This window comes from Coloeus monedula (assembly GCF_965178545.1).
Source record: "Coloeus monedula genome assembly, chromosome: 2".
Taxonomy (NCBI): Eukaryota; Metazoa; Chordata; class Aves; order Passeriformes; family Corvidae; genus Coloeus; species Coloeus monedula.
In genome coordinates this window covers 43,056,332-43,082,427 of record NC_138782.1, presented here as the reverse complement: position 1 = coordinate 43,082,427, position 26,096 = coordinate 43,056,332, and the positions used below count along the sequence as shown (strand labels likewise).

At 40.4% G+C, this 26,096-nt stretch overlaps 1 protein-coding gene and 1 long non-coding RNA gene across 2 annotated transcripts in view; one reads left to right on the top strand and one right to left on the bottom strand.

Annotated features, from left to right (window-relative positions):
- Positions 1 to 26,096, top strand: part of RPS6KA2 (ribosomal protein S6 kinase A2) — a 156,516-nt gene that overhangs the window by 124,101 nt on the left and 6,319 nt on the right. Inside the window, exons 13-17 of the mRNA XM_082302880.1 lie at positions 2,958 to 3,088; positions 4,707 to 4,832; positions 18,897 to 18,986; positions 20,444 to 20,602; positions 21,779 to 21,940. Coding sequence (XP_082159006.1) covers positions 2,958 to 3,088; positions 4,707 to 4,832; positions 18,897 to 18,986; positions 20,444 to 20,602; positions 21,779 to 21,940 — 668 coding nt within the window. The remainder of the gene's footprint in view (positions 1 to 2,957; positions 3,089 to 4,706; positions 4,833 to 18,896; positions 18,987 to 20,443; positions 20,603 to 21,778; positions 21,941 to 26,096) is intronic.
- Positions 15,646 to 21,816, bottom strand: LOC309586244. The gene is made up of 3 exons (XR_014227356.1): positions 21,693 to 21,816; positions 20,471 to 20,651; positions 15,646 to 15,781 (listed from the first exon to the last, which is right to left on the bottom strand). It is a non-coding gene; the product is annotated as an uncharacterized lncRNA (long non-coding RNA).

The window sequence follows — 26,096 nt, the reverse complement described above, 5'->3', positions numbered from 1 at the left end:
GACTGTTGACTGGTTGGGTCAACCAGGATGAGGGAGAGCATCACAGATGTGTTCAATACTGGCTCACACTGCTGATGGAACAGAACAATAACCTCTTTATTTTGTGGATTTTCTATCATGACATAGACCCCAAACAAAATAACCATGTTACTGTGAACATCCTCAGATAGAAAGCAGTGTAATAATTCCTGCTTCATGATCATGCAGTTGTGTTTTAATGAAGCTGCCAGAAAGACACTACCAAGCAGGGGATACAACAACATACAGTCATTTTACACTGTATTTATGAATGAGTTCTCCTGCCTGGAGGCAGGTTTATGTCAAAGTTTTGGATCCAGTAAATCTTGTCAGTCTAGTGATTTGCTGTACCTCAGAAACTTCCTTTACCTTGGAGGTTGAAACAGCCTTCTGTGGATTCTTAACCTCAGATCTAAGTGTGCCAGAGATGTGGTTTCTGGCACTGACAGATCATTTATGTGGGTATAGTTTCACATCACTTTTTCTCAGAGATTTGTCCAAGTTGGAGTTGATTTTTCTGGCCACTTGCTTCCTGAATTCACCACTGTGGACCCACATCTCATTTGTGGTGACTCAGCTCCTTACAGGGAGCTGGAGGCTGAAGCAATCTAGGTTAGAAATGGTGATTTGAACATGGATCAGACACCAAGATCATTCTCGTGACCCAATTTAGATTTCAGTCCACAATTGTTTGTACTGTTGCAATTGATGGGACAGCAGGCTGTAACCAGCAGGAATATTTTAGACTGACTTTACTGCTGAGAAAAAAGTATGTAAAATTTCACCTGAAGTATCTAAATACCCTGCTTTGCAAATATGATGTTTCCCAGCCCCAGTGAAACAGGATGAAGGAAATTACTTAAGAGTTATGAAGTCTTTGAAAACCCTTAAACTTAGGTGCTCTAGTGGAACAAAGTATTACGACTTTTTCACAGGAGGAAAGATAACCATTATACAAGATTGGTGCTTGTAAGTGGATCTAATTCAGACATATGAAATGATTCTGATTTATAGGGCCTAGAAGAATGATTTAGGTTTCTGAGCTGTCAGTCAGCTAACATGATTTAAACATAATTTTGCACTTAACAAAAGTGTTTTAATGGGTAAATCAGTTGTTGGCGATGAATATGTAATAGTGAACACTAAATCATCAATAGTTCTTCTGCAGTATTTGCTCAAGCGATTGGCAGTGAGTTATGAAGGAACAGTTATTTTTAAATAGAGCTGACCTACCACTTCAGTTTTAGAGCTGGATCACAGCTTTTCTGAAGTTCAGAAGTGTTCAGATGTGAATTATTGTCATTCCTTCTCTTAAAAGAAACATTCTTTCCTCTTAATTAATCCCTCTTGTAAAAATCACTGTTATATATATGCCATGGTAGAAAGTATCCAGTGATGCAAGAGATCTGGTGTGATTCATCCATGTATTTTTGAGGAGAGTGCCCATCAAAAACACTGAGATAAGCAAAAAGCCCACGTCATTTTACTGAAAGACAGTCTCCTCCATCTGAACTCTTACTTGCTGGGCAGTAAGAACAGACTGACTCCTGACTCTGACTCCTGTCAAAGCTGAGGAAGCTTTGTGATGAGAAACAGAATTAGCTGCCGTCTCAGTTTGTTTATTCCCAAGCAGATCTATTGGTTTTACCAAATTCTGACTTCAGTTCCTCTATTCATTTGACCAGTAGATTTATACAGGGAGTGTGCACACTAAGAAGTACACATTCTCACGTATCTTCAGGGCCTCAAGCAGGTGAGTCAGATATAAGGCTCAGCGGGGATGAATTTTCTTTAGATAACTGGGTATTTATACACTTTTCTACAAGGAAATAGCTTTCTAAAGAAAGTTTAGCTGTAACTTTGTCATGGTAAATCACATGGTGCATTGGAGGAAATGTGAAGAGAAAAGGAGAAAAAAAAAAAACCAACCCAATCCCCTCTCCCCCCCCCAAAAAAAAAAAAGGTTGGCAAATTTTACTACTATAGGTTTTATAATACCCAGCCAGTTACCAAGGAATGGTTTACAAAGTGATTCTTCTTGCTTAGGAAAATACCTGGGATAAAACATACATAGGGGAGAAAGATCTCTTTAAACCTTTCAAGAATTTTAAGTGAAGCACAGCTCTTCTCGTTTCATCATGCTGCTTCTCTCACTGAGCAGTGCTGCAGGTATGAAGAATTGCTTTCTGGTTATTTCATTCCAAAGGTAGAATAATTCAGGATTTTTTGAACTTCAGTGATTCCTTCCCTCCTTTTGCCATGTCAGGGGAAAGAATGGGGAGAAAATGTCCATGAAAGTTAGTTAAAACAGTCCTAGTTGTTTTGTTCACCTGAGGACAAGTCAGCCACTGCCTTTCTTGGAGTAGGTCCCAGCTCCTAAAGCTGCTCCAGAAGATTCCTATAAGGCTGCAAACCACCACTACTGGAGTATTGTGCTTTTACATTGGTTTCATATCTTCCTGGTATTCTCCTGACCCAGCATGACAGCATGACACTTCAGTCTTTGTAATTTCTGTAGTCAAGTCGTGCTGCAGAGGACAGGTATAGCAGCCTGTAGCTTTCTTCCACTCCCTGGAGAACCTCTGCTGAGCCCTGCAGGGTGCCCTGCCCCTGTCTCTCTCCTGTCTCTCCAAGCTTCTCTGCCCTGTGCCTTCTCTCTCTCTGTGCACAGGTAGTACTTTGCCTAAGAATGAACATGCACTGTGAAAAAATCCCTGTATCCAAGAAGAGACATCCTTGCAAAAATCCCCCGGCATTGTTCAAATCCAGAGGAAAAGAATGGAGAAGGCGCACCAAAGCCTTGATATTCCCGTGTGTCTGCCAGTTTATCAGATCTGCTGTTGACTGGCAGGGGTGGCTTTGTCTGTTGTGGTGCCATGCTATTGCATTTTTGTTCTTTTGTGCAGCTCATGAGGCTATTTTCTTCCCTTCTTCTACAGATTCCCCAGGTGTTCCTCCAAGTGCCAATGCTCATCATCTTTTCAGAGGATTCAGCTTTGTTGCCTCTAACTTGGTGCAGGAGCCTGCACAGCAAGATGTGCACAAAATCACTGTTCACCCAATTGTGCAGGTACTGATGCTGGTTACATTTCACATCTGATGTGCAGATACGTATGTGCATAGTGTATTTAAGCTGCCTAATGTTCTCACTGGTATTTCACAGCTACCTAGTGTAGGAAGGAGGTGTTTTACATGCAGCATGTAGGTGGTGGAAAACGAGAATTTTTTCCCAAAGGCTTTTATGTATAAAATGTTCCTCACCACCTTTGCAAAGGAAATAGGAGCTGCACTTTGTCCCAACTAAAATGAAAAGTACTTCTCAATACCTGAAACAGGATTCCAGTTTTGCATGCAGGGTGGGTAATGAAGTGTTTTTTCACTGAATGCATGTCATTCTCAACAGTTTTGTCTTGGATTATATGACACAGTCTGTGCTGGCAAAGGGGTTTGATGGACTACAGCTACAGGCTCCCAGAGATACAGAGCCCAAGCTCCTGGGTGTAAGAGGCCACCCTACTCCTGTTGCTAGTGCACAAAAACCTGGGTGTACTCACCTAAACCAGGGTGGATTGATGGGGGAACATGCCAGACACTTGGTTCTTTTCTGCCATTACCCTAAAAAAATACATCCAGCTGTACTTTAAACCAGAAATAAATTGCTACAAAAGGTTCAATACATCAGAGGAAAAGCGAATGACGAGAAAGAACTGAGCTGCTTAAAGATGCAGCCAGTATTCTCACTAGGGAAAAGCCCCTTTTCTTACCCACAGCCACAGGTATACATGCCTCAAGGAGGGAGACCCTGCCTATGGTTTTCGTAGGTTTTCATCTCTGTTTTAATTATTTACAGTGGAATATGTCATACTCTTAAAGATGCTCTTATGCAACAGTAAGTGAAATGTTACCCAAGCAATTACATCCCAGAAATGTTATATATATTTCTGTGATTTAATTTGTAAAAATATATTAAATACTAACACATGCATGTCTTATGATTTAGCAGGTTCTGTGTGGACTTTGCTAGCAAGGTTACATTTTTAGACAGAGGATTCTTGGAGGATTTTTAGAGGTGCTGGTCATTTCTTGAGTCCTGGGATGGAATTTGCAGCAAAGCCTCAGATTTGGGATTCACCATTGAACCAGTCTACCTGCCCAGACATTTTCCAAATATGAATTAAGGACTTAAAATAGTAACTTCTCTCTCACAGAGAAACCACAGATAAACATATTCTAGACAGGACCTCCAGTGATCTGGAGGTGCTCCCATATATGGGGTATCTCTCTTGAAGACTGTGAAGCTATTAATATTTTATAAGTTATCTGCCCCTCAGTTTATATTGTCAAGATATGTGGGTTTGTCAGGAGATTTGGCCCCACAGTTTTCTATGAATTTCTAATAGATAGTGATTTTCTGCATTCCAAAAGTAGTTTAGAAAATCACTGTGGTTTTGCCGCTATTTCTACATGGACAGCTCCATCTTATGGACTGGAAAAAGGTAAAAAGGGAAGAGACACGCTTATTTGTTTAAGTAAAGGGCTTCATGATTTTTTAACTGGACTTAGAAAAGCTGCTAAGGACAAGAGAGTTCTGTGAAGGAGAGATCAAGCACCTCCATCAAGAGGAGGCTAGCCTTTGCTTTTACATACCCATGTCCTGATTACCTTGTTTCTTTTGTCTTTCCCTATAGCAGTTACATGGGAACAACATTCATTTTACTGATGGATACGAGATCAAGGAGGACATAGGAATTGGCTCCTATTCAGTGTGCAAGAGATGTGTTCATAAAGCTACAGAAACAGAGTTTGCAGTGAAGGTAAGAAAGCCTCTGGTAAATGCCAGAAATGCAGCTGAGACTGCTCTGCCAGCCTGGGCAGCAGTGGAGTCACTGGATTTTTTGTTGGCTTATTTCTTGTTGCTGGGTGTTGCTTGGGACTTTTTCTGTTTTTTAAGATGGCAGGTTTCATGATAAGTTTTATTTTTTTTCACACTTCAGTCTCGCCACATAGAATTCCTCAGTGGAAAAAACCTTTACTGTCTTGCATGGAAATCCTGTTAATCACTTCAGCCGTGCTCCTTGCAAACTGAATAAGATTTACATATCCTACACTGAATCATCATAATTTTAAAAAATCACATATAAAATTATTGCAAAGTTGAATCATGATTTATTCTTCTTTCTCAAGTTGTTTAGATCTGACTTTTTTGTTGTAATTAGACAGATTTTTCAGTGAAGACCATGACCACATACAAAAATTCAGATTTCTTTTTTTTCTTCTTACATTCAAAACAAATGCTATCAAAATGAGCAAGTCGATCTTCAGCCGAAATTTAAAATATTGATTTAGGTGGGCATTAAAGACAAGTCAGTGAACTTCAGACTTGGTCAAACAGCAGTGCATAAAACAGAGTCACCTCAGCCACTGAGGCCAGGAAGCAGCTAAGATGAGGGAACCTTTTCCTACAGGGAAGAACTTCAGTAGAACTACTTTGCAAGGCCATGCTCAGAGCACTGTCATAATCTCTATTCAGTGCTACTGAATGAGCAGCATGCAGCCATTTCAGCGGGCAGTACAGACCAGGGTATGTGGCAAGTGGTTGTGAGATTGCAGCTCAGAGGAAGAGTTCCAAAAGTGCACTTTCCTTTAAGGAAAAGTGTAGCAATGAAAACACTCATATGTTAGAACAGTATTTCATGTTTTTGTTCTTGTACCAAGAAGGGACAAGATTAGATTATAACAAGGAATTTGAGAAGATAGGGGAAGTTAGGTCAGATCCTTTCACTCTGCAGCATCTCATGGGAACAGATTGCAGTTCGTAGAGAAGTGTATTTACCAAACTTGCACTAAATGAGGGCATCTAGCCAACTGCCACTCTACTTTAGTTATTTTAAAATTTTAGAAAAGAGATGTAAATTTTGCTAATAAATGAGATTGTGTCTTTGCTATTCAGTGAGATGATGAGACCTTAAGGAAGTGATCCAAACTGCAGTTCATGAGATAAATTACCTCCAGACAGCCAATAGAATAAGATTAAATATTTTATTTAGTCTTACTTTCCACTGCTAGACTGATGACAATGCAGTATCTGTGAAAATCCATGAAAATTTTCATGTTTCCTCATGGTGGCCACAAAAATCTGGAAAACACTATTAACCTACAATCTGTTGATGTTACTGTTCAAACAATGGTTGATTTCTCTGCGCTACACCATAATCAGGAACATAGACTTACCAGCAGATCTGTGGGCTTGCAAATGAATATGCTACTATTTTTATTTCTAGTGAATGAAAAAATCTGGTTTTTTCAGTGCCCAGGTAATTTGTCAACAGATGGCATTATGTTATAGTAGGTATGAGTTCTGTATAATTTAAATACATCCATGATGAACAAAATGTATGCTAAATTAAAGTAATAACTTTAATAATTCATTTATATCAAGTATTGTGGACAGATTTATCAGTGTAATACAGCCACTGGGAAACCAAAATAGAAAAACTTCATCCCTCGAAGAAGTCTGCATGCCCAAATCTGACAGGGTCCAGCATGCTCAGCAGCTGGGTGTTTGGGGTACCTCAGAGGATCCAGAAAAAAGCCAAGGCATGGAGACACTCAAAACTCCAGAAGAGTTCAGCACTGTGGTTTAGCACTAGGTTTATGCTCTTTCCCGTTTTTTTAATATTTTCTCTTTTTACTTCTTCCTCCACTTCTTACAACTCTTTTCGTGTCATGTAAATATGTCTTGATTTTGACTGCCAGTGTAGGCAACATGTGCAGCATCTCAGTTTCTGACACAGTGTGAGTCAAATGTGTAGCACAGATCTGGGGTTGGAGACAGTTGGTGGGTTTCTGTTTGTTCTCTTTCCAGCACATTTAGTGCTGCATCTTTGACTATTACTCCTACCAATATATTAATTTTACTTTTCTTTCAATTTTATTGTAATTTCATAATAAGATTATATCATTTTGTTGTCAGAGTAGCTCGCTTTCAAAAAAATTGCACAATGCCACCCATTTCAAGTAATTAGATAGCACAGGAGTCGCAGCAGATATTATCATAATTATATATCAGTCCCTTCTGACATGCATCCTTTAACTCCCTCTATAAAAATCACTGTAATTAGGCTCTTTTCATTTGTGTTAGTAAGTATAATTTTCCCAGTGTTTTCAAGTACCTAACATTCACAGGAAAAAGTATCTGCAGTGATAGTTTGTGTGATAGGCAGCAGCCCCACTTGCCTTGCACCACCTCATTAAAAGCTCCCTCTTTCAGATGAACTGCCAACACATCAGAGAATAGCATCCTGTCTCCCCCAGGGGAGACTGGTGGGAGGGAAGGAGTTAGGGAAATTACGTGGTGGCATCACTGCGGGAAGACACACATCATGTCACTGTGGAAGTAAATAATCCTTCAATGCAGACTGCCACTCACCTTATTTACTATTATTGTGTGGTGTCTTACTGAGACAGGAAATTACCTGGCCAGAGTAACTTGAGTCAGAGCTACAGTCAGAAAAGCAAAACCTTTCCTAGCCCAGAAGGAGAATATATTTATTAAAATGGAAAATCATCCCTTTTCCTTTTGATGGCCATCTGCTACTAATTGGGGGGCATCTTGTAGAAATAATTAGATGTATAGCAGTGCAAAGAAGTTCTTTGCTGGTGTTGTAAAAGCATCTGAACAGATCTGGAATTTCACTCTTTTCAGAGCTCATTGAGACTAGGCACGTTGCTCACTGAGGAGCTTTTGGAATTTTCCCCAGACACCTCTCAGCACCTGTAGGCAGCTGTACTGCCTTTGTAAATCCAGTCCTGGAGCCTGCTGAAGAAGAGAATTTTCTTGCAACCTATTCCCTCTTCTTCTGTGTCATCTGTAAAAATGAAATGCTAATAATAAACTCTAAAGCTATTTTAGACATGCCCTCAGGCTCCTAAGTGCAGTATTTCAGAATTCAGACATATCTCCACTTCTGAGAGCATTTCACTACTATGCTAGAGAAAAAACCCTGTAGACAGTCAGATTTCCTGCCAGCTGAGTCTACTCTGAAACTAATAGGCACCTATCTAGGTCAGTGCAGGTAGATGTTGGTTTAGCAAGTCCATGTGTCATATTCTACTGCACGTACATACTCTGAGGAGCTTTTAAAATTTTACTCTTAACTTTCCTTCCACCTCATTCTCTGGTGAAAAAAAGTAAAAAGTTCTGAAACACAAGTAAGTATTTGTTAATTTTTCTGAATCACAGAATGTTCTAAGTTGGATGCTTCATAAGACTCTGGTAGAAAGAAGATAGACGGGAAAACAAGTGTTTCTCTGATGGACCTCTATTGTGTTACAGATTCTTCTGCTATGATATTGATCATCTTGACTACAGCAGGCTTAATGATTTTCAATAGCAAAGAGAACTGGCATTGTCATAGTCACATACTTCACATGGGTGTATATGGTGAGGTCAGGAGCAAAGGAAAATCAGATCGAAGTATTAAGGCACATCAGTATCTATAGAAAATAAGTTAATTAAGTAAAAGAAGGATGCTAGAGGAGACAGGAGGGGTTTCTGTGGGTGGAAGAAAGTTTGCAATGGAAGCCTAAACAGATTAAGAGCTCTTGTTTGGAGTTCAGAGCTCTTGGTGAATCAGATTTTGCAAAACCTGCCAGACATGTGATGCAATTAGCATATTCCAAATGTTTTTCTTTACTTAAAACTATTGCACAGCTTTCAAGCTTGGAGCGCTAATGAAGCTTTCAAGCTGGATTTTTGGATCTGCTTCTTACTGACACCAGATTAAGTAAGTTAGAAAAGGATTTGATTTCATCTCCCTGTTTCTGAAAGTTTATCTATTTAGATTGACACCTGACCCCCAGGAGAGATTACTGGTAGATAATAGCCAAGTAGAAATTTCTGCTGCTGGGCCAGTTGTACCCCCAGTCCTGCCCCAGACATTGCAGAGGTGGGTGGCTTAGGTGCCAGATTCAACAGCTTGATATCAACCGCCTTCGTCTCCAGGTCAAAAGAATATCCAACTGGTTAAGTCTTGTGGGTTTTTAGTCCCTTCATGCTGTTAGAGACAGGGCAAACAACTAGGTAAAAACACAGGATAAATATTTTTTCCTCCTTTGAAGAAGAAACAGATAGTAGAGATCAACCCAGTTGACAAGTCCAATTTTGCAGATGCCAATATTACAGTGGAATTTGGATCTTGAAACACATGTGAATCTCATGAGTTTTTCCTATCTCTGTAATGTACTAACCAGCTGTTTGGCTCCAGATGTTCCACAGTTCTGAGCAAAGCCAAAGTTTGCATCTATGTCTTCTACTGGGATACAAGTTAGTTTATGCTAGAGTCCGAGTAAATCGTACAGCTCATGTATCATTCTGGTAATTGCAAAGCACTGAAAGCACATCTATCTAGCATGTTTTGGTATGTGCAGACTGGAGAGAAGGCGCATTTTAATTAGCTACAAAAATTCAATACCAGCAGAGAGGTGATGTCAACATGCTGTCAATAAACAGAGATCATGAGAGCTAGTGTTAGCAGGCCTGTGTAATCAAACTGGTTGTATACGTCTATTTATTTGTAGTAACAGTGAGTGACATAGTCACTAAAATCCATCTAAATTCCGGAGTTTATTCATAATTTCCTTAAACTTCATTTTCCTCTTCCATTGATGTTCCCAGTCTTGATTTGGTTGTTTTGAGGTGGTTAGTGTAAGTAGATAAAATTGCACAGTAATCTGAAGGCAGGAGGTTCCACAGTAGTATTTAGTGGCTCTACATTTTCTCCTTAGCCTGTACTATGGTTAGGTCAGGAGTTTGGTGCTGAATACAGTAAAGAAAATAGGAATCTTATTTAGTGAAATAAAAAAAACAGTCCAAACATCATTAAATCTCCTTGAAAGTTAAGGTGTCTGTAGATCTAGAGAGATTTGCTTAAAATTGTCTCTCCTTAACCATAGAAAGTCGCTGAAGTGAAAGAGGTAGTGAAAATTTCAGGGAAGGCTCTGTATCAATTCTTGTCTGTTTGGGAGGTACCTAGTGTCTGCTGGAAAATGGATAAATATATCAGTATTTAAATAGGCAGGTCAATGGAAAGTTTGCTGACTGACCTCAGATTTCTTGGCCCTGAGTCTGCCAGCTTGTCAAACCAGCTGCTTGTCATCTACTGCTTGTCCAGCCTTTTCCTCCCTCTGCCTGCACCAGAACATGGTACAGGGGTCAGGCCCCAGGGTATGTGCAGCAATCTCCAGGTCAGAACCACTGGTAATGCATCCCCTTTAAATTTAGCTTTGAAATTTAGCAGAAGTTCCTGCTGGTGGAGCAGAGCACTATCAGGACTCTGAAAGAGAGAGGATGGGCTGAATGGGCATGGATCAGATGCTGAGGTGCTGTCTCAGTTCTCGTTCAGTCCCTAGTAATGCAAGCCCCCCTTGACTTTGCTGGGTGGATGTCACAGTCAGGTTTGTATGGGTAAGGGTAGGCCTCTGTCACATCTTGCACTTGGGGAAAAAATCGCATCAGGAAGAATATAATGTTATATAAAAGGACCTCATTATCGAACCTGTTAGCCAAGTGAAGGGAAATAAGAATGTCAGCCATGCTTCTGGAAGCCCCTAACTGTCCTTGCTCTTCCCCAAGATGGCTTATCAAATTATCTGTGAAGAGCAAATTTTTTGCCTCTGCAAGATCATACTAACAATTCTGAAAGATACTTTCTAGTATTTTATTGAGAAAGTGTCTCTGACTGCAATCTTCCCAAAATTTTTCATTACTATTTGCTTTCCTTCTCTGAATATGTAATGCAACTGCTCAGTGTTTTCAAATAATTCATAGGATGGAAATACAAATATTTGAATGCCACCACCAGACAAGCATTTCATAAATATGTTGCTAGTGTATTTACAGTTTTATTAATAAAATTCTTATGCAGACCTATAGATTTCTATCTTACTAACATGTTTGCATATAAATGAGTTTTTTCTTGTAGTACCTGAGTAGGAATACTGAACTCTATGAGATCATGCGCTCTTTTGATATCCATGGTTTAAGATAGAATATAAGCAAATTAGAGAAAATCTGTAACAGAAAATATGCAAGAATTGCAAGGCAAGCTCTACCAAGAGAGCTACAGATACGTGTGATGTAAGACAGACAAGAGCCCAGAGGAATGCAATCAAAATCTATAAATATCTCTAAGGTGATATAAATGATGGATGACAACCATTTGGCTGCTAAAGACAGCAAAGGAAGACAGAATGTCTTGAAGCTAAAAAAGGGATTTTCAGGGGAAAAAAAAAGTCTGATTGTGAGAGCAGTTGGTAAAGCAGACTCTTCAAGGAGATGACCTAGACATCTTCCCCCTCACATGCCAAGAAGTTGGGTTTCTCATATTAGTGGAAATGCAGCCTTACAAAATGCAGGGTCAGAGGTACAAGATCCCTTCTTACCTTGATAGACTGCAGAGAACACTTACCAGGTTCTCCCATGGAATTTGGTTTATAAAGCTGGGCATCAGGAAATAATGTGGCCCAGACACCTAAGTAAAAGATGGTTTTGAGTGTCTGAAGCACACGCAAGCTTCTTGGCAGTGGTGCACCGGATTCTGTAGCCTACAGAGTGCCATGTAGGAGATACAGGCTTCAAAGCAGATTTAAGCACAAATCTTTGTCCTTCTTTGAATTGGCATAGGGAGGGTTGTTTTCCAGAGCGCTCTGCAAAGAAACCAGAATTAATAGCCCTAATAAGGGCTAGTTACCATACTAAGAGAGGTTATGAACAGCATGGAGGGTGTCCTCTAGATGTGATGGAAAGAGAAAATGATTTACAGGACAATGGATGAAGCATCAAAGGGTGATAGATTATTATTGTCTATGAGGATCTTATGTCTGATCTGTGACAGTCTTTTTGAAGGCTATTTCGGTTTTCCCACTTCAAAAACTTTTATCAAAGGACCTAACTTCCACGCTGGACCAGAGCAGTTCCGTACATTCACCATAATAGGAGGCAACATAGCATATTTTATATGGCATCCTCATTTTTTAAGATTTGGGGTTTCTGAAATACCAGCAAAAACTTCAACGAGTCTCACTTTTCTATTGTTTTGATTTGAGTTCAGATAGGAGTTGGACTCAATGATCCTGATGGGGTCAGGATTTTTGGGCTGAATGGGGTCAAAGCATTGCTTAAGTCTTAACAAAATAATCAGAGAGGGCAGGTAGAAATACAGAAACATGTGCAGGTCACCTCTTAATCTCAGCTTTGAAGCAAATATTAAATGTGTAGTGGTTGTACATCTCTGGTTTAAGGATTCCTGCAGCCTCTCTCCCACTTCATCACAAAGCTCACAGTGTCTCTTTCCTTGGCATGGCTGAACCTCTGAAGAATGTGAGATTATGGTATTTCTCGCTGCTAACTAGATCTTTTCTGAGACCTAGGATCAGGCAGCAGCTTTTCTACAGCTTAATAATATGATGTTTCTCTTTGATAGTTTTCTTGCCAAATACCGAAAGTATTTTGGACAGAATGTGGTCCTTTGTGCCTCTGTTTCTCTTTTGGGGACATTCAAACTATGCTTCTTGTATTTGTCTTCCGTACTGACGTAATAATTTTCCCCTTTTGTAAATTCTGAATATGATACACTGTTTTCCATCCCTGAAGCTTTTTGTAGAAGAAGGTGGGAGCAGCACTGCAGTTTCTTGATGGACTGAAAACTCATCAGTCTGATCCAAGGACAATGTGCTGAGCAGAGCAGACTGAAACAGTGCAGAGCCTTTCCCACCAAGCTATTCTGCCTCCAAAACTGAAGACTTCTCCCTAAAATGAGCTTTTCTGTTTCATGGGTGCTATTGAAATAAATTTGTTACTGTTTCTGCTCTGCTTGGAAAATGTCTGCTACCCAATAAGTGCTAATTAACAAGAACAGTTAATTAACAGTTCCAGCTGACAGCTTAGGAGCGCTAAGTCAGCAAACAGTGTCAGCAAGTGGGCATGCTCTGTGTGCAGAAGTGTTTAATGTCTCACCTGCACAGCTTGATTGGATGGGCAGTCCTTATTTCAGAAAAGTATTGCTAATTAGGCCTGTTTCTTCTAATAGTAATTTCTCTATTTTCCTGAAAGATTTAAACATGGATGGAGGGAATGAATTTCTGGAGCTAATCAAAACTAATAGCACAGCAAATAGTCCCTCAGAAACTATGAGGCTTGGAAAAGTTCTCCTTGGAGACATCTTAACTGTAAAATTATACCATGTTCTTTTAAATAATATTAGCCTTTCTGCAGTGATTTTCATCCAGCTTGAGTTATTTGACCTCAAAAAAGGAACCAAATTAAAACAGATGCTTGGCATGAATAGAGCTTATTTTTAGAAGGAAATATTACTGAAATGGAAACCTGTACGTTTTCCAGCAGCACAGAATTGCAGGAAACTCTCTCTGTGATACTTTCTTTGGAATTAGTATTGTAGATGAAACTGTCAGGTTGAAATCTCTGTGTGCTGTCACACCTCCTTTTTTCAGAAGAGAAGCAAATCCCACCTATAGTCACTTCCACTAGTGGTGCCCTGAATTTTCAAATACATCACAGTGTAGATATAATGTGCAAAGGGACACAAAATTAATTCTCCCTTTGCTCATCCCTCACGTCTCAGAAAAGTGAAGGATTTTTACAGGGACTATCACATCACACTATGTAATGAGTCTTTTCTTAAAGGAAATTAACCCATGCTTACTCTCCAAACAGACTATAGAAAAAAACATTATAGAACAGAAAATAAAGCAGCTTTTTAAAGTGTATAGAACTCTCTTCCTCCTCCATGCTTTTTTCACAAAGCCATTAGAAGTTCCCTAGTATTGGTCAAAAGGAGCTTTACGTCATCTCACTGCCTAAACACACTGGCAGCCTCAGCTGTGGCTGTACAAGTTGTGACAGTGCCCAGGTGTCTGCCCTACCTTCTGCTGGACTTTATGTTGCTGGAGAAGCAGACTGGGACTTGTACCAGTAGCTCAGCTGCCTCAGTTCACACTCTGGTATCTCAGTTTCAGCTTCCAGGAAAGGTCACTTGGGGCAGCTGAAGACAGAGCAGAGGCTTATCCCATTTGGGACTGGGGGGAAAAAGAGCTATGGCTTATGCCTCTGCAGCATGACTCAACAAAACTCCTAATTCAAAGCTTCTCAACCTACTTTTTATCTATTCCCGTGCTGCAAGGGTGTGCCTTCAATGCTTCCCCGTGTTTGTGGGTTTTGTTGTGGAATGAATCTATAAAATAAAATGGAGAATTTTTGCTGCAGTCCATTGTTGTGGCACACACCATGGTGTTAAGGGTTAAAACACTGTGACAGTCGTGGGTGCATTCAGCTTCCGCAGGAAGGAAGGTGGCTACAATCACCCATTTCAGTTGACATGATCAGACAGCTTTTGAGTCTTGTCTCACTTAAAGAGAAAAATCAAGTCAGAGCCAAGCAAATGTTTTAATACAGTCTTGTTTGGTCATTAAAGATGCACAAAGTCCTTTCTCCCCGCCACAGAAAGACCCAACAGAGCAGTTTCCAGAGCTAGTTTCTGGCTAGCTCCAGCTTAACCTGTCCAGAGCCCCGTCCTTTCCCTCAGGTTCATATCACTGCTCTTCCCATCATCTCATGTTTCTTTTCTGTCCTCTTTCTCGCTCTCTTGCTTTTCTCTCACCTTTTCTTTTAGGCTGTTCACTTTCCAGACAGCAAAGGCAGTTAAACCGTCTCCTCCCACCTCTTGCCTTTTTCCAATCTCACAACTGTAGTGATGGAGAACTCCATGTGAGAAACACAGCCATTCTCCCTTCTTCTTGTGCACAGTCGTTCAGGTTAATTTCAGTGTTTGAAAAGGCAATTTGTATTAGCAGGGCTGGTTCAGGGAAAGCAGATTAGGGAGTGCTCACACGTGCTGTTTCTTTGGCAGGGCTGTAAAGGCTGTAAGTCCCAGCTGGTGGGTGGTATCAAACAGCTGAAGGCTCCAACATCTGCTAGTGGCATAACTAGGTCCAGAAGAAGAGATTTATCTACACAGCTGGAAACATGCAAATACCTTCACAAAAAGGCAACAAGCAAATATATATATATACTGTCTATTTAGTTGCTGTGCCAATTTCAGCAAGGCTTTACCCACACAGAATTTTACTGATACTCTCTTTTATACTCATCAGTCTGCTCTGGCAAGGCTAAAGCCATTGAAAACCCATTAGTAAAAGATAATTGGATGATTTTTTCCATGCAGAAGACTTGTAGAAGGACTTGTAAAAACTGGACAGATGTGTTAATTGGGATTTTGAAAATATTCCGTCCTGATCCTTTCTTTGTTAATAGAGAAAGTGTTCAGTATTGTCCTTTAAAGGAGCTTGACTGACTTTAAAATATCATGAGGTTATTACCTTAAATCCCATTGAGGAAAGAAAAGGCACCTTTTTCTGTCAGTCACACAAAGGATGTGATAGTCAAGGAACAAACAAGTGCCCTATCAGAACAAAGAACACTATTGAGTGTGCTGAGCCCATTTTACTCTGGAATTGTTTCATACACTGTTTGACACAGATGCATTTCTGAACAATCCCTGGGTGTCCAATGCACAGAGAAAAGTCTGTTTACCTTATGCTCAGCTTCTTTCTCTTCTGAAGGGCAATAGGAGACCCTCGTGTGTCACAGCTCTTCTCTGCCCAGGTACGGTGGAGCTCACACTGTATTTTCAGTAAAGTTACTTATGCATTATGGTGGCTTTTTGACTTGGTCTTCTTCACCACACATCTAAAGAGAGAAATAGAAAAGCAGCATCATTACCTATTACTCAGATTCTCAGGACTAGTAGCTGAGATCTTCCCTTAATTCTGTGAGTTCTAGAGAGTGAACATTCAACATTTTAGTTGAATTCAGCATTTTAGTTGAATGAAATCAGAATGAGTTTCCTAAAGGAAAGACATATTCCTTGCACAGGAAGAGCTGCTGGAGGTTCATGTACTGTCACAGAGAGGAACAGAGAAGAGTCTGTATTCATGCAAAACACAGTGTCTTAGAGGAAACAGGGACTGGGGTGGCAAATACTGGTTTTTACCACAGGAAATTCTGGGTGCATTTAACAACACAGCAAAAAACTCTCTGAAAGGATTGTAAAGCACTGCACGGGCTGCCCAGGGAAATGGTGAAGTCACCATCCTTGGAGGCATTTAAGAGACATGTAGATACAGCACTTGGGGACATGGTTTAGTGGTGGATTTGGCAATGCTGGGTTACTTATTTGACTTAATGATCTCAAGAGATCTTTTCCAACCTCAATGATTCTATGACTTCGTCAAAAGGAAGATCTGGAAGACTGGGTATCACAGCAGAGCTCTGGGGCATATTTAATGAACTGCTGTGGCCATTGCCACATATGAATAAAGAAACTTTGCATACTGCAGCCAGTCTGAACTGCAGAGAGATTTCTGCTGCAGCTGCAGCAGACACCTCCTCTGCTGCTTAATCAGTCATGGGCCAAGGGTAAGTCACAGGCACGCTGAAGAGAGGCACTGTCAGGGTGACAGACTCTTGCTGTGGAAGAAAAAAATTGTTCTGGTCTGTCCAGTCAAACTACCCAGGGACTGAGAGGAATTTGGCAGGTCCATTCATAGCTCTGACAGTGATTTGTGGCGTGGTTTTGGGTAGCTTGTCTGTCCACCTAATCACTGTATTGCAGGTTGCACACACATTAAAACAAAAGGCGTGCATATTTAGGGGGACTGTCTTGCTGTTTGTATTTACATTGCATATTGTGAGTTAGAAGCATTAAAAGTCATCTACTGCTGTTACTGCTACATCGGTAGCAGAGTGCTTCAGGTTATGTTGGTTTCGGTTTTGTCAATAGCTGAGACTATTTTTGGGTTGGACTTTTTTAGGCCATGTATATGCATTTATAGTCCTGCATTATTAATAGTTGCTTAAAATTTTCCACAGCTCTGGATATTTCCTTCCACGGGGAGCTGCAACAGAAAAGGAATCTGGAATGTATAGCTTGCTACAGTAACACAGTGATAGTGGTACTTCACACGGGTGGCAATACTTGCCACAGGAGGTTCTGCTGGTTTGTGCAAGGCAGGCAGATGCTAACAGGGGCACATGTGAGTTACTCCAGTAACTCGATAAGAGGTATATTAGTTTAGCCAAGGAAGTGACCCTGAGGATCTTTTTGTATGTTAGAGTTACTGTTTGAGTGAGACATATTCAGTCACTGTGGTTGTATTCCTGAGGAGTCAGTTGGTCAGGACTTCATTGGATTCTTGGTAATCTCTCAACTAAACTGGGAGAACAGCAGCAGAATTATTTTTTTTCATTCACCTGTTCTTGTGGTTTTCCTTTATTTATTCAAATGTGGACAACAACAATCTACCTGCATTGGCTGCCTTTTGCACTTTGATTTGTCACACGTCTTTTAATCCAACACCAAATCACTGACATGGCATCAAATCCATACCTGAGCCATGGACAACTACTGACCATCATTATCACTGCACATACATGCCAGTCATGATGACTATGAAACCTCTGATATATATGCAGTAATGCATTATTATAGCTAATGCATAAGATTCTACTCATGTACTTGAATTTGTATCACCATAATTAAACCATGAAAAATGCATGCATTTTATAAAAAAGCAGGCAGGCATTTATCTTCATTAGCAAAAGAGGTTTTTAAAAAGCTGTCTTTACCCTGATAACACCATCATTTTAAATCTGTGCTCTGTGCCTAGTTCTTGGAGAGAACTAACCCCATTTAAGTTTGGAAGCCTTGAAATCCAAGGCGATAATGGAATTACGATTTTCTGAAAATGCCACCCATTCCACTTCGGTAAATGTGTTACTCAAAAGTACTGCTGTTGTTTTCTAGTAATAAGAAATAGAGCTGAAATAGTGTACTCCTAATGAGTTTCCAGTAGAATGAGTCTTTTGCCATTTCCTGGGCAGTTGCTTTTGAGATTCCAAAATTGCAGAGACTTCCCTTAAGATTATTTTTTGTTTCATATTGATCATTTAAATCTGCAAAGTGAGAAACATTAATCAATGCACTCAACTGGACAAATGACTAAAGCTCTTTGACTGACATCCCAAGTACAGGTAACAGAATCACTGAGGAGAAGTCAGTGCTCTCCTCATAGCTGGCTTTCCATGCAGTGATGCTCTCTAAGCACCAGGTGTCATGTTTTTCTAAGACTGGCTGCTACAAAACTAAAAAGTTTGCATGTCTTACTATACTTTCTGATAAGGCAAAAGATGCTGACTACATGAAAGTGATCTATAAAGCAGATTTCTTTCCAGTTTAGGAATGGGTGGGGAGTTTGGTTACATGGCCAAATGCAATCTGTGGTCACTCTGTTGTTCAGTACAACAGCTTGGCCCAAAGAGCCAAGTGATTGCCCATAGCTTCAATTCAAATCTCCCCTGACAGAAATGTCTATACATTTTTTATTTCTGACAAATACATATGACAATTAGTTTTTATTAATTTATCAGCATATATACAAGCATGTGCCAATATTATGATTACATCAATTTTTTATGTCAAAGAGAACATTTTAAAACTACTATTATTTTAAAACTCTCAAGGTTGTTTGATTTCTAAATGACACTTCCTGTAACTGCCATTATTTATGGGTAAACAGAACTGTAGGCATCAAAAAGAGGACCTACACCTCCAGAATCTAAACTAATTATTGCTCCATCTGGCTTTGGCAGACAGTCAGCATGGCTCTCATTTGCACGTCCTCTCCTAGAATAATGATTACTAGAGGAATTTTGAATATTAAATTGTTTAAACTGTAGGAATTGGTTGGTTTATGCTTAGTGCTGCAAACCAGTATTTGACTGCACTGTGCTTCATTTATTCCAGATAATTGATAAGAGCAAGAGAGACCCTTCTGAAGAAATTGAGATACTTTTGCGATATGGACAGCATCCAAACATCATTACTCTTAAAGATGTGAGTAGTCTTTGAGCACTTCAGCATTAAATGATTTTCATCTTATAGTCAGGCTTACTTATTAGTCCATGTCTGGAAAATTCTTCAGTTGAAGGTCAGAGCTAAAACCAGACCCATTGAAATCAAAGAGAAAAACATGACTTAACAAATTACTGGATAGCATTTGGAAAGACTGCTCAGGTTACGCATTCTCCAGTTACTGTCTAACAAACCATAAATAAACCAAAGGGGCACAGTGCTGGAGAACAACAAAATGGGTTTGGGTTGGCAGCACTATTTAAAAGGGGATCTCCCTAGCTGGGTGTTTTGGGACACTGCTGAACACACACAGTGGTGCTGCTGGACAGGGAGATGATCTTTCACAAGCAGCAGCCATTCCCATGCAGCCTGTGAGGTCTGCTTTGTTGGGGAGAGGAGAGCTCACAGAGTCACTGCGACAGTGTTTTAATGCCAGGGACTATTTACCTTCTACTCAAGCAGCCTGAGAAGTCATTAAGGTATTTTTCTTCATCATTTCATATGAAAAATAGCCTTCACTTTGCTTAAATGGAGTAATGGTCTTTAGTCAGAGATGTTTTAATTTTGCTGTCTGAAGTCTCACCTAAGATAGTCCACACCGTGTCAGATTCAGAGTTTACAGAACAAAATCCTGCTTGTGTCAGTGGCCAGTGTATTATGGTTTAGACCTTAGTGAATTTTATAAAAATCTGCTGATCACGTGCTCTCAGGAAAGTCTTACCTAATTCCTAAGTGTTAAAGAGTATCCCAAAATCTGTGCAAAATAAGGTTTTATATTCCTTTCCAGAAACATTTAGCATTGATGACTATAACACTGCCTATTATTTGCAGTCCAGATAAAGGATGATGACATGAAAATGGTTGTCCTCCAATTTAAATGACAATTTACCAATTGCCATTGACATTGAATGTGTCTTGTACCTGATATGAACAATTTTCACCAGAATTGCAAATATAAACTATATAATATCATTCGATGCAAGTGTTGGCCAACAGTATAATACAGTTCTTCAGCTGATCTTGAGTCAAAGGGAAATATTGATATTTGAAATGGCAAATGTTACCCTGTGGAAGTGGAAAGAGAGAACACTACTGAGAAGAATGATTGGGTGAGAGCCAGCAGACATTTGAAGCTGTGTGGAGTGGTGCTGTTTTTAACAGCTGAGCCTGCTCTGCTGCCATGATAGCAGACCAGGAAAGCTACATTTCTGTGTGGACAAATCAGCAAGCTGCTACAGACACAAGAAAACAGTGATGACTTAAGTCATTTTATAAAGTTTTCTTTTTTGTTGTTAGGCATAATAAGCACATTTCCCACACATTTGCTGACACTTTCTTCTTGCAACATCTCACACAAGCAAGCCAACACTGTGATTAAAGGACCAACCTTTACCAAGTTAATGGGTCTAAAGCATGTATTTATGGTATGGCTGTTCCAGGTCTATGATGATGGGAAATTCGTGTACCTGGTGATGGAGCTGATGCGGGGAGGCGAGCTGCTGGACCGCATTCTTCGGCAGAAGTGTTTCTCAGAGCGGGAGGCCAGCGCTGTGCTGTGCACCATCACCAGGACTGTGGACTACCTGCACTCTCAGGGCGTAAGCACTGCTTTTTTGGCTTAGCTGCATCAACCTCCTTAAAATACAACTATGTTTAGAAATAATTTAGAAAGAGAAAATAGTTGTGATTTTGCTTCTCTGAAATGTTAATATGTTCCCCTCCCCCCAAAAAACTTTCTCCATATTTATAATTACATCTGGTTTGTGAAATAGGGTCATAGGCTTTTTATCCATTTTCCACTGATCTGAAGCATGTCAAAGTAGTATTTTCTTTCCCACACTACAGTGACTTTCAAGTTCATGTACCTTCTTGAGATAGTAGTTGTATACTTTTTATCACAATCATTATTGCAGGACCTGAACTTTTAGCAACATTTCAAATAGGGTGGCTGAATCAGCAGATAGGTAGAAAATCAAATGCTCAGCTCTCCAAATGAAGTGGCATTTTGAGGAGCTGAGGGGAAAGACTTCTGACATGCTGTTAAAATCTGACTTTTAAAGTCTAAGCTCTTTATATACAACAGTTTGAAAATCTCTCCTTTTCTGCATTTCAGGGACAAGCAGTTTGGATAACTAGTCAAATATTTGCTGCTTTTCCTGCTTCATGGTTAAAACAAAGTGCATTTTGTGCATTGGCTTCTCTGCTTTTATGGGAATTTTCAGTCTTGCTATAACAAATAAAAGCTGTTTTCCTGCCACTGAAATGCAGCATGTCTCGTAAAACACACAGTCACATGAAGTTCTGTGAATACATTTTGAAATTAAGAAAAAAATTAATCCCTCCTTTCAGGTGTGAGTCGCTCACATGGACAGTCACAAGAAAACCCTTACACACTTTCCTCCTATGATGTGATTTCTTCTTCACCTTTCAGCTGAGTATTCAGGGCCATCAAGCTCCAGGAGACTCTACCACCAAGATGTTTGTACAACAGCTGACTTTGACCACCCTCAGGAAGTTGCCTCCCCTTAAAGCAGCAGCCACCTTCTTAATACACCAGCAGAGGCTGTCAAACATTTTATTTCTCATTTTAACAGACTTTAACTTTTTTTTTTTTCCTTCATTTGTCCAAGGCTTTTAAGCAAGTTTTTTTCCAAACTTAAATATTTTCAGCGTGAGCTCTTGACCTACCTCAACCAGCAGACCAAGAGTACCAGCCAAGCCTGAGTGCTCCCTGACCTCCTCTTCTCACTCGTTTCTCACTCTTCTTTCTTAAGGTGGTGCACCGAGATCTCAAGCCAAGTAATATCCTCTACATGGATGAGTCAGGAAACCCAGACTCCATCAGGATCTGTGACTTTGGGTTTGCCAAGCAACTGAGAGCGGAGAACGGGCTGCTCATGACTCCCTGCTACACAGCCAACTTTGTTGCTCCTGAGGTAGGATCACATTTCAAAGCCTTCAATATTAAGTGTGTCCTGGGAAGCAGTCCTTTCTCCCTTGCTGCCTTTACAGGACGGGCAAGGCAGAAACCAGGCTACTGGCACTCAAACAGCCTTTATTACCATAACTTTCCTATTCCTGGTCCTGTCACAGCAGTTGTTTTTCTCCTGACAGAAGCTGGTGTCTGTCTTGGACTGGTGCACACTATACTTTGGCTCATTACTGGGATACATATCTTTTTTTTCTAGCTGCTTCAAATCGGAGTGCTTTCCCTCTGGTGCACTGCATCAGAACAGGATTAAGGCTTAAGAGGGAAATCTGGTGTCAGGTTGCCCAGAGACATTGTGGAGTCTCCTTCTCTGGAGATTTCCAAAAGCCATCTGGACACAATGCTGAGTGCTCTAGGGCACCCTGCTTGAGCATGGAGGTTGAACTATATGACCCTTCCATCCTTAACCATTCCATGATTCTGTGATAAGACTGAAAAGAAAAATCCTTGCATGAAATCCTTACTGTGCTGAAATCAGTGAGAGCTGTATTGTTGACTTCACTGAGGTAAAAAAACATCTCTCATCTTGGGCTTTCCTAGTACCAATCCCCCCTATTCTGGGAGATGTAGGAAAGGCTTTCTCATTTTTACAGACAAGGCAATGGAGGAGGACCAAACAGTTTGTCCTGAGCTCAGGGAGAGGTGGCTCTGCATCACTGGCAAGTGCTGCTCCTTTCAGGCAGCCCTGTGGGAGTGGGCTTGGGTCATACAGCTGTTTCATGGCTTGGGCTCTTTGCTGTATTTGACCCATGAGATGTTCGTATCTGCTTCCAATCAATGAAGGAGCAAGAAGTTAATTTCTCGGGTAATTGCCTGTTTCTTGGAGTGATGAAAATCAAAAATTTTAGTACTTGCAATACACTACTTCAAATGTGTGTCTTCCTTTGCTTGTTTTGGTCCTTATAAGAAAAACAAAAAGCTATTGTCTTTCAATACTTCATCCATTCTCTACTATCAAATACCAGTGTCTCTCGGTATAATCTAGCAATCTGTTTTTCTCCCTAAGCTAACCAAGCTATATCCATCTGTGTGGTATGTGGCTGGGAAGAGAAAAATAGGATGATCTTTCTGTACAAGGTCCTTTCATGATACCAAAAGTTACAGGAATCACAGCCTTCCTGCATCAGAAGGAGAATTTGTTATACTGAGACTATTGCTGGGCCAGTATAAATTCACAACAGATTTTTCTTCAGCAAAAAAAATCTTCTATTGCCAAGATAGATTGGTTGGGGTTTTTAATTGCTGTTTGGTTAGGCTTCCATTTTAGAAATGGGAATGAGCTGTTCAAAATTTATCGAAGTACATTGGAAAAGTTGTGTGGCACCACAGCCATTCAATTTCTAAACCACAAAAATAATCATGTTTGCAAGATTTGATGCACTCAGATTTCCTGCAAGGTACAAGATGCTTAAAATAGGTGTAGTTATTTTTCAAGATTGGCTATTTTGTATAGTTTCTGTAATCACAAACATTTCCAGTTTCAGATCAGACTCTTCTGATTTGAACTGAAAGCAGGAATCACACTCCCAGTCATTTCTGATGAGTAATACAGGTCCTGCTAATGCAGGAGACATTGGAGATTAATTGAAACATTACCAGAACTGGCAGGGAGCTTGCATAAAGCCTTAAGTGCTTTTACATTTTACCTGTGATATAATGCTGCCCTCCAGCCTAGACTTGACTTTCATGCTCCCTGTCTGAGTCCGATGGCAACGTCTGCCACATGATCAGGAAAATAACTAAGAAGGCAGAAAGTCAGCTGAGCTGGTGACAAAGACGGTAGTGACCAAAGAAGGAGGACATATTTGCCCCCTTGGATCTCGCTTTATTTTGGAAACAGTTAATTTGCGTTTTAGGTGATAGCAAGAGCAAAGATGAAAGCTATCTGAAAGAGGCACGCTGCCACCTAGTGCAAGTCGTGCTGCATGCGAAGAGGAAGGAGCCAGGCTGTTGTACTACTGATGCAGTAGGGTGCTCTTGGATAAAGTAAAAATATTTTATTCTGTAGTTTTCCTACAAAATTTGTGAAGAACTATTGCTTTGTCATTTGAAATTATGAGGGTTTTTTATTATCTTGTGTACCCATTCACATCCCTGCTTGTCACAACTGAGAAAAAACTGTATTTGTAACAGTGTTAACCCAGTAAGTCAAAGCCTATAAAAATAAAAGGGGGTTGGATAAATACCTGAGCCATTATCAGAATTGGATGAACCCAAGGTATCATTATGTCCAGGATACACCTCCACAATGTCCTGCTATGGTGTGGCAGTAAGAACCAGTTCGTGCCTCTGTTTCAGGTCCCACTAAGTTCTCAAAGTGACTTAAACTCCTTAATCAGTGGTAAATTTTTTTTGGCATCCATTACAGGAGGACAGCACTGCAACTTTTGCAAAGCTCTCTCCCTGATTGATCTGTTGCTAAGACACATGCCTGTTACTGTTCCATAGCATCTCCTGCCCAGATCAAACACCAGTCTTTTTGGCCAAGGTTTCCCACACTTTCTCCCATCAGCTCAGTGTTCTCTTTTAAAACACAGACCTGCTGGAGACATTTTCAAATAGCAGTGACACTAACTGATAACTCACTGGGTCCTGTTGCTATCTGTGGACTGAAGTTACTATTGATAAAAAGGTGTTTGCCAGCAAAGCTTTCCCTAGGTACTGGCACAGAGTGAGTGTCCCTGTTATCTAGCAGTGCACCTGCAAACGGAATGATAACACACAGCGACACCTCGCCATCACTTTGGGGTTGTGTAACCACTCGCTTATTAACCTGCTCCACTAAGTATCATCACTGCCCCATTTTTCTGTCACTTACCTTGGGCTTGATTGTCCTTGGTTATCGGAGGAAAACAGAGAAGGAGTGAAAATGTAACTGTTCAAAAGTCAGTGAGAATGACCACAACAAAAGATAAATGTTGGCTATTCAGTCTCACAGGTGAAGGAAGAAGCAGCTGAGTTTGTCATATACCAAAGAAGTTTTTCCCATAAAAACTAACATTAATAGAGGGAGAATGAATGCAGGCACTAAAGAAATGGAAATAAATAAATCAGCCAGAAAGCCTATATATTATGTACAGGAGAGAGAGGCAGAAGCATGATTTTGCCAGCTTTGTCAACAGGAGGAACTATGGCTTTTTCCTGGTTTTGTTGCTGTGGGAGATTTTTTGGTTTGTTGGGGTTTTTTCCAGGTAGCAAATGTTCACTCAGCAGCACACCTGGCAGATGGTTGCTTTGCCACTCATCATTTATAAAATCTGTCGAGGCAACAATTTCTCAAACTGTTTTTCCTTAGCAGAGTTTGGTGATAGACTTCATAGTTTCTGTGATAGACTTCAGCTACTTAAATCGCTCCTGGGTAATAAGGCTGCAGGTGAGAGAAAGACTTGCTGAATTTGTACATTCTTTTCTCATGTGCTTTGCAAAAAGATCTACCAGTCTATCTGAAGAGGACAAAACTATCCTTGTGTAAAAGAACTGAATAAAGAGAGGGCAGTTTGCTTTTGTGGGAAGATCTGGAGGTGGTCCCTGAGCTTAGTTGGTGACTTCACTTCCACTTGGACCTGCACTGACCCAAACAGGCATTTCTGCTAGTGTGCACTAGCACAAATGAAATCTGGACATTACCCTTACTGCTATGCCTTACCATGTGTCGGTATTGAACTTACTGGTCAGATCTCTGCTGACTACCACAGGTCTTGTTTGCCCCACAGGAGAAGGGGGTCAAGTTTTAGCCTGCTATCTGTTAATTCCAGTCTAAATGTGGCCACTTTTCTTTACACAGAAGTAAGAGAAGCCTTTTAGCTTTCTTTGCAGTTGTCATGTCCTTAGTCTGACATTAGATATGCTTCAGTGTGCATCCATTTGCTGTATCAAGTCCAAACTGAGCTCAATTGGAACACTTATTAACGTCATTTAGCCCTATGATGCATCCACGGTGTTGTTGGTAACTTTTATGTTAGGAGGATATGTTTCAAAGTATTAGTGAGCTTGTATTTCTATGAAGCATTTTAAAACACTGAAATACTGCTCTGCTTTGCTGCATGTTGGATGGTTAGAGGAGCTCCCAGACTTCCCAGGTCCACCAGGCTGCACCCATCTCT